Source organism: Monodelphis domestica, chromosome 8, assembly GCF_027887165.1.
Source record: "Monodelphis domestica isolate mMonDom1 chromosome 8, mMonDom1.pri, whole genome shotgun sequence".
NCBI lineage: Eukaryota > Metazoa > Chordata > Mammalia > Didelphimorphia > Didelphidae > Monodelphis > Monodelphis domestica.
Window position 1 is genome coordinate 109,452,042 of NC_077234.1, and position 16,783 is coordinate 109,468,824.

General features: G+C 34.3%; 1 protein-coding gene across 3 annotated transcripts in view; it reads left to right on the forward strand.

Annotated features, from left to right (window-relative positions):
- Positions 1–16,783, forward strand: part of TDRD3 (tudor domain containing 3) — a 200,567-nt gene that overhangs the window by 98,265 nt on the left and 85,519 nt on the right. For all 3 annotated transcript variants that reach the window (XM_056807205.1, XM_056807206.1, XM_056807207.1), the window contains 2 exons: positions 821–961; positions 7,543–7,699. In XM_056807205.1, the coding sequence (XP_056663183.1) occupies positions 821–961; positions 7,543–7,699 (298 nt within the window). The remainder of the gene's footprint in view (positions 1–820; positions 962–7,542; positions 7,700–16,783) is intronic.

Genomic DNA, 16,783 nt, shown 5'->3' on the forward strand with positions numbered 1-16,783 from the left:
TAAATACTTTAACATTATCTTTGTTCTCTTTCTTCTGCACTTCATCTGATTAAAAATAATTCTCTCTATTGTTTTCTGCTACCAGAGTTGGCTGATGGATATTTTCTAATTGGAGGGAAAGAGGGAAATTAAAATAAGAGGATAATTTTGAAATGTATATAAATTATTTTCTTGGAATTATAAATCATTTATAGACACTATAATTATAAAATATTTTACATGTAGTAAGTATGTATACTTTTCTTGGGTATGTATTATTCACTTGTAAACTAATTTTTTATATTCCATAATATATTAATATTTTTGATTATATAAATAATGAAATAACTTAAGAACTATAAGATTAACTAAGTTGTACAGGAAGATCAATGAAATCAGAAGACTATATCTGTTCAACTATTAAAATTCAATTAATGTATATTATAAAATTTAAAACTTGGAATTTATTATAAATGTAAAAATCTTTAAAAAAATTTCAAAGTTGTTTTGGCAACTAACTTGTTTAATTTATGTACAGTTTTATTTTTCTTCTATCTACTTATGCATTTAAATTTCTTTTAATGATTTGAAAGTAGCACAGAAAAATTAAAATTATGTAACAGTTTTAAAAAATAGCCTATTCTGGACTTAGGAAGAGAAGGAATTTTGCCTAATTACTTTTTAAAAATAGAAATTAACATTTCATTTCTTTGTAAACCATAGAACCGTAGATATTTAGTCATTTCATATTTATTGAATTCTTTATTACTTAATTATTTAATCTTTAGAGCTATTTTCATAAAATGTTCACTTAAACCTCACTTTTTACTTTTCCCTATAGACCAAGACATTTGGAGGAGGTGGTGGTAATGCTAGAAGTAATCTCAACATGGGTACTGGAGGGAATCGAAACAGGGAAGTTTTCCAGAAAGAAAAGATAACAAAACCTGAAGGAAAATATGAAGGTGTCTATCGAGAGCTGGTAAGGCAGAAGAAACACAAAAAAATTTTAATGTCTGCTTCACAGGTATATATAAGGACATTGAAAAATAATTTTCATTTAATTTTCTAAATTTAATTCCCTTTAAAGAACCTATAAATTTTGATTATAATGGTAGTATTCAGAATATAATGGTCACATACTGTTGTAAAACCGAAAGTATTTTATTAAAAGATTATTGAAGATTTCATAGGTACATGTTAATCAGTTTCTCTGAAAAATAATTTATTAGAAACCTTCATTTATGTAGCATTTCTTTCATCTCAATATAATTGTGAAACTAATTTATAAAGCATTTGTTAAGTTCTGTTATGTCTTCAAAGTACAATAGAATAGGAACTATACCCGTGATTTTATTGTTGTAGGGAACACTTAAGTGAGAAAATTCCTAACTAATGGGAATTGGCACTATAAGTGAAACTAAGAGAGACTTCTGTAGAACTTGGGACATTAATTGGTATTTAAGGGAAGCATGAGATAGTAATAAAATGAGGGAGAATTCTAGTGAGGGAGAATGCTAGGCATAAGAGAAAGGGGCAGCAAGTAAAAATGTCTTGTTGAGGAACAACAAAGAGACCACTGTCACTGAATCACAGAATATGTGAAGAAGAGTAAGATAAAAAAGGGTCAGGTTATGAAAAGTTTTGAAAGCCATACAGAATATTTTATATTTGATCCTGGAGGTAATAGGGAGCCCCTTAAGTTTATTGAATGGAGGTTTGTGGGAAGGGGAAGAATGACATGGTCAGATGTAAAGATTAAAATTAATATCCGAATACTCCAAGTATTTTTAATACTATTTATTAATATCAACTTAGAGCACAGAGAAATTAAAAAACCTGAGAAACCTAGCCAGCAACTCCCTTCCTCCATGCCATCCAGCCAGAGAGGAGGCTTCTGGGGAGAGCACCAGTGTGGAGGAAGTCAAAACTGAATACCAAATTAACCAATGACGCATGACAGGAAAAGGAAAAGGGGGTTGTGGGAAATGTAGTCTCTAGGGTTCAAGATTCTAAATCAATACATCAGAACTGGAATTTAGGTAGATCATGTTGGTATTTGAGTGGAAGATGGACTGAAATGGGGAAAAGACTTGAGACAGGGAGACCAACCAGATGGCTATAGTAGTAGTCTAGGTATGAGGTAATAAGTGTCTGCTCAAAGTTGGTGACATGGTAAGAGTAGAGAACAAGTTATATCTGAGCGATATTATGAAGACAAAATTGATAGGCCATGGAAAGAAATTAGATTTTGGGTGGGTAGTGAAAGAGTGAAATTGAAGGTGCTATCCAGATTATAAGACTGGGTTTCTGGGAGGGTGGTGTCCTTAACAAAGTAATAGAAGAGTTTAGAAGAGGGGAGAGTTTAAAGGGGAAAACTTATGAGTTCAGTTTTGTACAGTTTAAGATACCTACAAGCCAACTAGCTTACTATGTTTCATAGGCATTTGGAAAAGGGAGACTGGAGGTCAGGAGAGAGGTTAAGGCTGAATAAGTAGATCTGAGAATTGAATTCATATAGTTATCATGCTTGACAAGAGAAATAGTATAATGAGTAAAGAGAAGAAACTCCCAAGATAGAGCTTTGAGGGATAATATTCATGTTTAGTGGATGTAATCTGTGTTAAGTTCCAAGAAAAGAGTCTGAGGAAGAGATCAGCTGTCATGAGAAGAACCAAGAGAGAGTAGTGTCATGAAAATCTAGAGGAAAGAGAGAAATAAAGAGAAGAGGATCCACACTGTTAGAAGCTGTAGAGAGGTAAAGAAAGATGAAGATCTACATCTATTCCTAAAATTTTTTTTAATCTTTAAATTTTTTTTCTCAATTACATGTAAACCAACATTTTTAACATTTGTTTTTAAAACATTTTTAGTTCCAAATTTTCTCTTCCTCCTTACCTTCTCCCTTTATTGAGAAAGCAAAAGATTTGACATAGATAGGTTAGAGATATGAGCTCCACAGTGATAGACTCTACTTATGGCTGGGGATGCCATAGCTTTCCACTTTTTTTCTTAAATGCCCTGTAACTAAGAAGTCTACTACACAGTTGCTATAACCATATTCATTGTCACACCAGGAAATGAGCTTAACAAAAAGGTTGTATAGGGCAGCACCAGTGTGAGTTTTGCTGTTAAAGTTACAAAATACAACCTGGTCCTCAATGTAGCCCAAGATGCCCTTCAAAAGTTCCTTTCATGCTTGTTTCACCACTTTCTTGATATCATCATATTTGGCAGGTTTCTTTAGGAAGCAGTTCATATCCATAGTAGGTACACTAAAAGTAAGAACATGAAAGGTCATGCCTTTGAGCTTGCCATTCTGCTTGGGTATAAACTTTCCTTCAGCCTTAGCATCACCACTGGCAGCAGGGTTAATGTTTTGGACAAAATCATGCCCATCACACTTTGCAAGAGAGGCCATCTTCTGGGTAGCCATAATGATATGGACTGTGGTCATGAGTCCTTCCATAATACCAAAGAACCTTGGCCAAAAGGGCCAAGCACTTGGTAGTGCAGGAATGACAATCTTAAGGGAATTATATTTCTCATTGTTTACTCCCATCAGAGACATAGGGGCATCAGCAGAAAGGACAGAGAAAATAACTCATTTATTGCACCTTTTAAGAGAGTCCCTGTAAGAGTTGAAATAATGTAAACTGAGATACAAACTTTTGAGCACAGTCTATTGCAATTGCCATTAAACATAATCTCAGCTTTCTAAGTAAGCTAAGAGCCTAAATGAGGGGGACAGTTTTCTTTTATAGGTGTTAAAATGTAGAAGAAGGAATAGAGCAAGTGACATGATGATATTGAGGAAAACATGATTGATTACGTAGCTAAGGCTTGGGGGACAATATGAGTGTTTGGAAATTTGGCAGTGGGATGTCACAGGACATATGTGGGAGTCTGGTGATGAGTGATTGGATCTGAGTGCTTTTGTAGCCATGGAGAGAGAGTTAACCTGCTTGGAAGACTAGCAGCTAGAGAGAAAGAGTGAGATAAGAAGGAAGGACAGGAAAGATTGAAGGCCACCATGCCTGAGAAGGGCCAAATGGAAGAATCACAGCACTGTGACTGGGATGGGGGTGGGGGGTGGGGGGCTATGATCTTTGTTTATTGTGACAAAGAGAAAGACTTTTAAACAGAGTAAAACATTAAACATTACAATATTCTAGGTGTGTGTGTGTGTGTGTGTGTGTGTGTGTGTGTGTGTGTTACTTTCCCACATGATAATGTCACAAAAATGACTGCACACATGAACATTACCAAGGTTGCTATTACAGATGTAAGCAAGTTGAGAAACAGTGATTGCTAAGCTCTTTTTGGGGAAAGGCAGGTTTGGTACTTTCAGTCATGATGTTACAAGGACTTCTTTTCTCTTCAGAATAAGGGGGGACTCAGGGTGTAGTGATGACCTTTGGCTGAGAACAGTAGTGCCTTTGTCTGAGAAATTGGAATCTTGCCAGAAATATCAGAAAAGCATGGCTGTTTTCCTCAGGGGGTTTGTTCTGTTCTGAGCTCCTCCTATATATCCCCCTATATCTAAGAACTTTTCATTGAGTTCATCTGCAAGATAATGGTATAAACATTTGGGACAATAATCAGATATCCTTAAAGGATAGTTTGGTGGTGTAAAGATACTAGGCCAACTCCCATGTTCACATGCATCTCCCAATGCTAGCCAGTTCCTTGAGGCAAGAAGAGATCAGTGATTAGCAGAACTGGGTTTCTAAAATTAACACATCACAGGACAGCTTAATTCTGAACTAAGTTCAGAAACAGAAATCCCATGATGTAAGCCATTACAGGGCAAAAACAGTTAAAGGACAAAATCAACTAACTGTAAATAGGATCAGCAAGAAAGTGATATAGAATCAGTATTGGTTAAGTCTTTTTCATAGTGGCAAAAAAAGACTATAACACATTTGGCCCGCTATTTAATATTGGTGGAATCCTACTTGTGGAAGAGGATAATAGCTTTTCTGTTGGTCAACAGTTTTCCATTCTCAGCTTTGAATTGGACATGGGTGGAATCATATTAGAAGTGGAGACAGTTGAAGTCATTTGAAGGGTAATTGATAGTCACAATGTCTACTTTGCTTTAGTCAAATTCAGTCCTGGTTATCAGGCACCCTAGACAGCCAGATTTGTTGACTTTGACCCATACCTTCTTGTCTCAGAGGTGTGGCTATAGTAGTGGATCCTGACATTGAGTTTGAGAGAATAACTTAGAGTCTTCTCAGAAGATTTTGTCAAATAGTGATTTCTTATTCCCAAATCTTGGATCTTTGGGGTTTGTCAAACAGATTACTCTGTTCATTTACTGCTGATTGACCACTCTATATCTTAGCCAGTACCAGATTATTTTGATAATTATCCCTTTGTAATACCATTTGACATCTGGTACACCTAGGCCACCTTCCTTCACTTTTTTAAAAAATTGATTCTGATGATATTTGTAACCTTTTGTTTTTCCACATGAACTTTATGATTTTTTTCTAGATGTGTAAAATAATTTTTTTTTTCAATTTGATTGGTATGACACTGAATAAGTAAATTAGTTTAGGTAGAATTGTCTTTTTTTATTATATTAGTTTGTCCTCCCATGAGCAATTAGTATTTCCTCAGTTGTTTAGATCTGACTTGATTTGTGTGAAAGTGTTTTGTAATTGTGCTCAAGTAATTCCTGAGTTTATCTTGGCAGGTAAGCTTCCAAGTAATTTATTTTGTCTGTAACTATTTTAAATGAAGTTTCTTTTTGTATCTCTTCATACTGGATTTTGTTGGTGATATATATAAATGCTGGAATTTGTGTGGGTTTATTTTATGTCCTGCAAATTTGCTGAAGTTAATTATTTCAAGTAGTTTTTTACTTGATTCTCTAGGATTCTCTCTGCAAAGAGTGATAGGTTAGTTTATTTATTGCCTATTCTAATTCTTTCAATATCTTTTTCTTTTATTACTATAGATAGTATTTCTAGTATAATATTGAAAAGTAGTAGTGATAATGGGCATAGTCCCTGACCTTATTAGAAAGGCTTCTAGGTATTCCCCAGTAAAGATAATACTTACTGATGGTTTTAGATAGATAGTCCATATTATTTTAAGGAAAACTTCATTTATTCCTCTGTTTCCTATTTTTTTTTTAATAACCCTTACCTTTCCTCTTGGAATCAATACTGTGTATTGGCTCCAAGGCAGAAGAGTGGTAAGGGATAGGCAGTGGGGGTCAAGTGACTTGCCCAGGGTCACACAGCTGAAAGTGTCTGAGGTTAGATTTGAACTCAGGACCTCCCATCTCTAGGCTTGGCTCTCAATCCACTGAGCCACCCAGCTGCCCCCCCCCCTAGTGTTTTTAATAGGAATGAATGCTGGATTTTGTAAAAAAAACTTTTTCTTTATATATTGAGATAATTATATGAATTTGTGTTAGTTTTGTTATTCATATAGTTAATTATGGTATATTTTTCCTAGTCTTGATCTAGCCCTGTATTCCTTTTATAAATCTCATCTGGTCATAGTCTAGGATATTTGTGATATATTGCTATTAATTTCCCTGCTAGTACTTTATTAAATATTTTGGCAATATTCATTAGAGAAATTAGCCTATAGTTTTCTTTTTCTATTTTTGTGCTTCCTGGTTTAGGTATTAGCATCATATATGTGTCATAAAGAGAAATTGGTAGGACTCCTTTCCTGATTTTTTTTCCAAATAGTTTATATAGTATTGCAATTAATTGTTCTTTAAATGTTTAGTAGAATTCACTTGGGAATTTACTCCTTGGAACACCTTTTTAGCTTGAGAACTTGGGTCAAGCTAAATCAAGTCTTACTTCTTCTTTCCTTATTTTCCCACTTAACTTCCAACAGAAAGCTTCTAGTCCCATTACAGCATTTATATTCTTCTTAAACTTACCATATGAATTGATAGTGTTTTGAACTGATTTGAACTGATTACACATGAATATGTTTTTATGTAATGACTATTTGGAACAACCTTTGTGAATTTTTTTTTTTGGTCCAGGAAATTTGAAATGACTATAGAAGAGCGTTATACAATGTGAACCCATAATAGAGGCTAAAGAAAAAATTCAAAGATTCAGGTGCAGTTGATTGCAAGAAAATGTGTAGAGGGACAAAAGAATATAGAACAAAGGAATAAAATTGTTGAGTTATTGATTCCATATTGGGTATATTTGATGCACCTCGTGTTTTTTGATGGAATAATACTATCTACAGAATTATTTTCTTTTTAGGCTGGATGAAGAAGTATAAAGATGGCATATAGATGAAGTAATGTTCTGCTTCTTGTCTATAATATTTTCATAGGGTACATGCTGATTTTTATAAAATTTATTTTGTGTAACACATTTAGAAAGCTAAGGCAATAAAGACCATGAGAATAATAACATAGATATTTTAGAATTCACAAAGAATTACTTTGTGAATATTTTTTGGTCTGATACAGAATTTTTCATTCGATAGCAGTGTTAAAGTCATGCCATTTTTTAAAATTAGAATTCTTGTTTACTATTACTCATTTGTTTTTTTTTCCCATTCTAGGTTGATGAAAAGGCTCTGAAGCATATAACAGAAATGGGCTTTAGTAAAGAAGCATCCAGGCAGGCCCTCATGGATAATGGCAACAACTTAGAAGCAGCATTAAATGTTCTTCTCAACAGCAATAAGCAGAAACCTGTTTTGGGTCCACCATTGAGAGGTATATTTTTATAAGGCTATATTTCAGATCATTCTGTTTCTTTTTCAGAAGAATATATAGTATTTAAGGAGACAGAAGTTTACTCTTCCTTTCTATCTCAGGGATGTATTATTTTACTCTCAATTAGTACCCTTGATCTGATCTCTTAGACTGAAATGGTGTAGTCTTATTATTGGACTATTCCTTAGGCTTGTAGAACCTCCACTAGTAAAAGTGAGAGTGATGCCTATTGCCCAGTTTTATCTAATGGTTTAACAGTAGTATTAGCAATCACTTTGATGATGTGACAACTCAAGATTCCTGATGCCAGAAGAGGTCTCTAGATTATCAGGAGTGACTCTTGGGTTTCAGAAGTATTGTTTCTGTATCTTTACCTCTTTGGCATGTTGTTCATTTGTAAAATTTTGGAATTGGACCAGATACATAATGCAAGATCTCTTCCATTCTAACCTTGTAACATGGAACAAATACATCTTGTGTTCACTAGTAAAAAAGAAATCAAAGTAGAAAGATACAATGGGAAATCTCAAAGTAAGAACAGAAAAAAAATCCCTCCAAAATAGATGATGTAACTTGTTCTGGAGCTCTGTCTTCAGCCTGGCAGAGAAGAAGAGAGAGGAAGTCATAATTATAGGATAATAAATTCAGAGCTGGAATGGATATTAGAAACCATATACTCCAACCTTTCCACATCTTGATTTACAAATGAAGAACAGGCTCACAGTTTAAGTGATTATCCCCAGTCATGTAAGTATATTGGAGAATTTAATAAAGAACATCTGATTCCAAAGCCGGTGTTCTTTCCACTTAGTGTTTTGCCTCTCAAGACAGTATGCCAGCCATCTGCTCCCCTTTTTATCCTTTTTGTCAATTAGTACCACCTTCTTTATAACATTAAGAGCTTATGCTTAAATTTGCTATTTTACTTTCTTCATAGATATTCTTATTGTGCTTTTCCTCCCATAATAAAACGTGTGAGAAGGATTACTATTCAATTCACTTTTATTTCACATACCTTCTTTTAAAGAGGCATTATTTTAACCTACTAGATCCCATTGGCTTTTCCCACAGCTTTTTCTCTTATAAGCAAGTTCCAAATAGAACGGATTTTTTTTTATAATAATGTATTATCATTTCTCAATTCCTGAAATACCTTGTTCTTACATTTATTCCTTCCCTCATTTAACATCTTTACTACACTCCTCCAAGCTCCTTCCCCTCTACTTTCAAATATACTCAGATTTCTCTTACTTTGTAAAAAAGAATCACTTATCCCTGTTGCCCATTATAATATTATTCTCCTTCTCTCTTTCCTTTGCCAAACTTTTAAAAGAAATTATCTGTAGTCTCTGTCTTTATTTATTAAGTATTCCCTTCTTAGCCACTTATAAACTTCCCTTTTCAACTGAAATCTATCCATTAAAACTTCACAATGACCTCAGGTAAGCATATTCCCAGGCTGTTTCTCAGTTCTCATTTTTCTTGCTCTCCCTGCAAAACTGACACTTGAACACATCTGTCATTCTTAAGATATTGCTCTTTCTTTCTCTGATTTGTTCTTATTCTGTACTAATTCTCTTTTTATTCCTTTGACCACTTTTTTCTGTAACTTTCTTTGTTCTTTTCCTCCTTTTATCTATGGGATTTCCAGTGGATTCAGTCTTCTTCCCAATTCTTTATAGCTTTTCTCCATTAGAAAATACTAATTCTCACCTCTACATCGATTACTTCTTTTTCCATATAAACAGATTTGTCCTCTTGTTATAGTTACAGTTCCATATCTCCAACTGGTTATTTCAATATAGACATTCTTTTGTCACATCAAATTTATTAGCATATCTAAAATTAATTCTATTTTTTTCCAAAAATAAGGTCTTTCTTAGTACTTTTCTTTATCTCAGCAGTACTGTGATTCTCTTTGTCAGACAAGGTAAAAATCTTAGAATTGCCTTTGACTCGTCCGACTATTTTAGCCCCCTCCATACAGTAATCACTTTTGATTGTTAAGAATATCTGTTTCCATTCTAATTTCATTTTAGTAAGTTCTCCATACTGTCCAGTACACTGTCCCACAAACAGCCCATGCTGATTCCTAATTCAGATGTTATCATCTGAAATACCTTGTGATTTCCATTTTACTTGTCCTGTCTTCCTTTCATATTTCAGCTTAAATTCTAGCTGCTTCTTTAAGTTGTATGCAGCAACTACAGAACTCATTTTGCTTTTCTTTTTCTGAATAAAATTCATCTAGACTGTTCCTTATATGTCAGGCTACTGATTGTCTAGTTTGGTAAGGTATACCAGAGTTTGTACCTCATTTGCATAACCTTTAGAATGCCTTTTCTTTCTGTTCCACAATGAGGCACTAGAGAAAGAGTTGGTGACTTATAGTTGTTACTGCAAACAATCTTGCACTCTTTATATTATATTGTATTATTAGGTAATTATTGCTATTGCTTTTTTTTTAAATTTTATGTAATTAATCAATTTAGAACATTATTCCACAGTTACAAAAATCATATTTTTCTCCCCCACTCACCTCCCCCGACCCCTTCCTGTAGCCGACATTCAATTCCACTGAACTTTACATGAGTCATTGATCAGAACCTATTTCCATGTTGTTGATGTTTGCACCTAGTGTGATCATTTAGAATCCCCATCCCCAATCATATCCCCCTCGACCCATGTAATCAAGCAGTTGTTTTTCTTCTGTGTTTTTACTCCCACAGTTTTTCCTCTGAATGTGGATAGTTTTCTTTCTCATAGATCCCTCTGAGTTGTTCAGGATCACTGCATTGTCACTAATGGAGAAGCCCATTCATTACATTTGATTGTACCACAGTGTATTCGTCTCGATGTACAATGTTTTGCTGGTTCTGCTCCTCTCACTCTGCATCAATTCCTGGAGGTCATTCCAGTTCACATGGAATTCCTCCAGTTCATTGTTCCTTTGAGCACAATAGTATTCCATCACCAACATATACCGCAATTTGTTCAGCCATTCCCCAATTGAAGGGCATCCCTTCATTTTCCAATTTTTTGCCAACACAAAGAACACAGCTATGAATATTTTTGTACAAGTCTTTTTCCTTATTATCCCTTTGTGGTATAAACCCAGCAGTGCTATGGCTGGGTCAAAGGGCAGACAGTCTTTTAGAGCTCTTTGAGCATAATTCCAAATTGCCCTCCAGAATGGTTGGATCAATTCACAACTACACCAGCAATGCATTAATGTCCCAACTTTGCCACATCCCCTCCAGCATTCATTACTTTCTATTGTTGTCATGTTAGCCAATCTGCTAGGTGTGAGGTGATACCTCAGAGTTGTTTTGATTTGCATCTCTCTGATTATAAGAGATTTCGAACACTTTTTCCATGTGCTTATTAATAGTTTTGATTTCTTTAACTGAAAATTGCCTATTCTTGTCCCTTGCCCATTTATCAATTGGAGAATGGCTTGATTTTTTGTACAATTGATTTAGCTTCTTATAAATTTGAGTAATTAGACCTTTGTCAGAGGTTTTTGTTATGAAGATTGTTTCCCAGTTTGTTATTTCCCTTCTAATTTTGGTTGCATTGGTTTTGTTTGTTCAAAAACTTTTTAATTTAATGTAATCCAAATTATTTATTTTACATTTTGTGATTTTTTCCAACTCTTGCTTGGTCTTGAAATCTTTTCTTTCCCAAAGATCTGAGAAGGATACTATTCTGTGTTCACCTAATTTACTTATAGTTTCCTTCTTTATATTCAAGTCATTCACCCATTCTGAGTTTATCTTGGTGTAGGGTATGTGATGTTGATCCAAACCTAATCTCTCCCATACTGTCTTCCAATTTTCCCAGCAGTTTTTATCAAATAGTGGATTTTCGTCCCAAAAGCTGGGATCTTTGTGTTTATCATAGACTGTCTTGTGTAACAGTTAAAATTTAGGGGAGATGGGGAGACTGAGGCAGGTAGAAATTAGTTTCTCTCTGCAAGGAGTATTATATTTTTTAGAGGTTTATTAAAGGTTAAAGATTAAAAAATATACAAGTAAGAAACATGTGCCTAGGCTAGAGGCCTAGACAAAATAACCTCACATCACGGAAGAGACGCCTCTGCTCCAAAACGGAAGTCCAAAAGAGCCGAGAGCCCCTCAAAAGCCTTTGAATCAACTTAAATACCTTCTTGATCTCGGCCCAGGTGAGATTACAAGGCATTCTGGGGAAGTGGAGCAAAGGCTCATGGGGATTGTAGTCCTGTATTCGAGTCTATTTTTTACACTTGCTGAGGTCACTCACCCCAAGTCTATTCCACTGATCCTCCTTTCTGTCTCATAAAAATCAAATTGTTTTTATGACCTCTGCTTTATAGTGTAGTTTGAGATCTGGTACTGCTAGGTGACCCTTCCTTTGCATTTTTTTTCATTATTTCCTTGGATATCTTTGATTTTTGTTCTTCCAAATGAACTTTGTTATGGTTTTTTCTAATTCAGTAAAGAAATTTTTTGGAAGTTCTATGGGTATGGCACTAAATAGATAAGTTTCGGCAGGATTGTCATTTTTATTATGTTAACTCTGAGCAGTTAATGTTTTTCCAGTTCTTTAGATCTAGTTTTAATTGTGTGCAAAGTGTTTTCTAGTTGTGTTCATATAGTTCCTTTGTTTGTCTTGGCAGGTAGATTCCTAAGTATTTTAAATTGTCTAGGGTGATTTTAGATGGAATTTATCTTTCTAATTCTTGTTGCTGAGCTGTGTTGGAGATATATAGAATTGCTGATGACTTATGTGGGTTCATTTTGTATCCTGCAACTTTGCTAAAGTTGTTGATTATTTCCACTAGCTTTTTAGTTTATTCTCTAGGATTCTTTTAGCAGACCATCATGTCATACACAAAGAGTGATAGCTTGGTCTCCTCATTGCCAATTTTACCTTCCCTTCAATTTCTTTTTCTTCTCCTATTGCTACTACTAGTATTTCTAGTACAACGTTAAATAATAAAGGTGATAATGGGCATCCTTGTTTCATTCTTGAACGTTTTGGGAATGCAGGTAATTTATCCCTATTGCAGATGATGTTTGCTGATGGTTTTAGATATATACCATTTATTATTTTTAGGACAGGACCTTCTTTTCCTATACTTTTTAGTGTTTTCATTAGGAATGAGTATTGTATTTTGTTAAAGGCTTTTTCTGCATCTATTGAAATAATCATGTGATTTTTGTCAGTTTGCTTGTTAACATGGTCAATTATGTGGATGGTTTTCCTAATATTGAACCATTCTTGCATTCCTGGTATGAATCCTACCTGGTCTTAGTGAATAACCCTTGATCACTTGCTGGGACCTTTTTGCTAGTATTCTATTTAACATTTTTGCACCTATGTTCATGAAGGAGATTGGTCTATAGTTTTCTTTCTCTGTTTTTGACCTGCCTGGCTTTGGAATCAGTACCATATTTGTGTTATAAAAGGAATTTGGTAGAACTCCTTCTTTGCTTATTATGTCAAATAGTTTGTATTGCATTGGGATTAGTTGTTCTTTGAATGTTTGATAGGACTCACTTGTGAATCCATCAGACTCTGGGGATTTTTTCTTAGGGAGTTCTTTGATGGCTTGTTCAATTTGTTTTTCTGATACACTGTTATTTAAGAATTCTAATTCTGGGGGCAACTGGGTAGCTCAGTGCATTGAGAGCCAGGTCTAGAGATGGGAGGTCCTAGGTTCAAGTCTGGCCTCAGACATTTCCCTCCTGTGTGACTCTGGTCAAGTCACTTAACCATCATTGCCTAGCCTTTACCACTTTTCTGTCTTGGAACCAATACACAGTATTGATTCCAAGATGGAAGGTAAGGGTTTACAGAAAAAGAAAGAAAAAAAAAAGAATTCTATTTCTTCTTCTGTTAATCTAGGCAATTTTTATTTTTGTAAATATTCATCCATATCACTTAGATTGCCATACTTGTTGCCATATAATTGGGCAAAATAGTTTTTAATGATTGCCTTAATTTCCTCTTCATTAGAAGTGAGGTCTCCCTTTTCATCTATGATACTGTTAATTTGGTTTTCTTTCTCCCATTTTTAAAATTAGATTGACCAGTACTTTGTTTTATTTGTATTTTTTAAAATACCAGCTTTTAGGCTTATTTTTTTAATTCAATAGTTCTTTCACTTTCAATTTCATTAATTTCTCCCTTAATTTTTAGGATCTCTAATTTAGTTTCCATCTGGGGATTTTTAATTTGTTCACTGTCAAGTTTTTTGATTTACATGTCCAATTCATTGACCTTTGTCCTCCCTAATTTGTTAATATATGAACTCAAGGATATAAAGTTCCCCCTGAGTACTGTTTTGGTTGTATCCCATAAATTTTGAAAGAATGTCTCATCATTGTCACTTTCTTCAATGAAATCATTAATTGTTCCTATGATTTATTCTTTAACAGATTTTGTAGAATCATATTATTTAATTTCCAATTAATTTTTGATTTGGCTCTCCATGTACCCTTACTAGTTATTATTTTTATTGCATTATGATCTGAAAAGGTTGCATTCATTATTTCTGCATTTTTTTGCCATGTTTTTATGTCCTAGTACATGGTTAATCTTTGTGAATGTACTATGTGCTGCTGAAAGGAAGGTATATTCCTTTTTGCCCCTATTTATTTTTCTCCATATATCTATTAACTCTAATTTTTCTAAGATTTCATTCACATCTCTTACCTCTTTCTTATTTATTTTTTTATTTGATTTATCTAGATTTGATAGTGGTGAGTCCAGGTCTCCCACTTGTATAATTTTACTATATGTTTCATCCTTCAACTCCACTAGTTTCTCCTTTGGAAATTTGGATGTTATACCATTTGGTGCATACATGTTGATTACTGATATTTCCTTATTGTCTATACTGCCTTTTATCAGAATGTAGTTACCTTTCCTATGCCTTTTAATCAGATCTATTTTTACTTTGGCTTTGTCAGATATCATGATTGTAACTCCTGCCTTCTTTCTCATAGTTGAGGCTCAACAGATTTTGCTCCAAACTTTAATTCTAACCTTTTGAAGATCTACCCACCTGATGTGTGTTTCTTGTAGACAACATATGGTAGGATTTTTGTTTCTAATCTACGTTGCTATTTGTTTTCATTTTATAGGTGAGTTTATCCCATTCATGTTCAAAGTTATGATTGCCACTTGTATAGTCCCCAGCATTCTCTACTGGTTCTGTCTTTTCTTCTTTTGCTATATCCTTTTTAACCAGTGGTTTGCTTTTAATCAGTCCTCCTAATCCCCATCCTTAATATTAATATCTTTCCCTTTCTGTCCCATGCCTTTTTGTTCCCTTCTTTTTTTTTTAATGTCTGTTAAGTTCTCTCCTCCCTCTCTTTCCCTCCCTTTTTGTACTCCCCACCCCACTCCACCCTAGTTTTCCCTTCTCATTTTCCCTGTAGGGTACGATAGAATTCGATATCCCAATGTATCTAGATGCTCTTCCCTCTCAGATTTGATTTCACTGAGATTAAGGTTTAAGTATTATCTATTAGCACTCCCTTCCTCTCCTTCTTATAATAGTATTCTTCCCCTCCCCTTGCATATGCCTCTTTGTGTTATATAAGATTATCCTATTTATCTTATTTCTTCAAGTTTCTCTTGGTGCCATCTTCTGTTCCTCCCCTCCCTTTTTCTTTTTTTGCATATCATCTTACACCACTTATTAGCCCAATCTCTTCCTGTGAATGATTCTTCTAATTACTATAATATTGAATATAATTTTTGAGAGTTACAAATAACTTTTTTCCCCATATACTAATATAGACAATTTGATCTTATTCAAACCTTTGAAGAAGAAAGTTTAAATTAAATAAAAACATTTTCCCCACTTTCCCCTCTCTTTCTTATTTATCTTTTCATGTTTCTCTTGTTTTTCTGTTTGAATATCAAACTTTCTACTTAGTTCTTGTCTTTTCTTAACAAATACTTGGAAATGTTCTATTTTGTTGAATACCTATACTTTCCTCTGGAAGTATATAGTCAGTTTTGTTGGGTAGGTCATTCTTGGTTGAAGACCCAATTCTCTTGGCTTTCTGAATATCATATTCCAAGCCTTGTGGTCCTTTAGTGTGGAAGCTGCCAGATCTTGTGTAATCCAGATTGGTGCTCCTTGATATCTGAATTGTCTCTTTTTGGCTTTTGTAAAAATTTCTCCTTAGCTTAGAAGCTCTTGAATTTGGCAGTTACATTCCTAAGAGTTGTCTTTTGAGGATTTAGTGTAGAGGGTGTTATGTGATCTCTTTCAATGTCTATTTTGCCACCTTCTTCAAGAATATCAGGGAAATTTTTTTGGGATAATTTCTTGTAGTATGATGTCAAGATTTCTGTTTATTTCTGGGTTTTCAGGTAGACCAATGATTCTCAAATTTTCTCTTCGTGATCTGTTTTCCTGATCTTTCACATTATCAGTGAGATATTTTGTGTTTTCTTCTATTTTGTCCGTCTTTTGATTTTGCTTTATTAATTCTGGCTGTTTTGCAAGATTATTGGCTTCTAATTGCTTAATCTTTAAGAAGTGCTTCTCCTTTTCATTTTGGTCTATCTTGCTTTTCGTGGCTTCCAGCTGTTTCTCTAAGTGGGAGTTTTTGTCTTTTAAACTGTTATTTTCTTTTTGAACTATTTCTCACTTTTCTTGCCAGAAGGCTTCCATATTTTTAATAAGCTTCAGTTGAAATTCTTCAAGAGCTGGTGGCCAATTTCCATTTTTTTTAAGGAAGGTTTTGGTTAATTTATTTGTATTTCCTCTTTTCTATTTCCTCTGTATTCTGGATTTTTCCTCTGTAGAAATTATCCAGGGTCAACCCCTTCTTCTTGTTTTTCTTGGTGTTGGGATGTTGTTCTTGGGCACTGTTTGCTATCACTATGGTGAATTTTCCTTCCCTTTCCAGTCAGAAATCTGAGTGAGGTGGGAGGCTTCATGTGTATGGAGCTAAGCTATGTGTAAGGAGCTAAGGTTTTTGCCTGAAGCTACCTCTTGAGACTCTGAATCTTCTAATGTTTGCTGACCTTCATTTGTTATCTCCCTGCAGGAGTCTACAGTCTCTGTTTGTCAGCCTG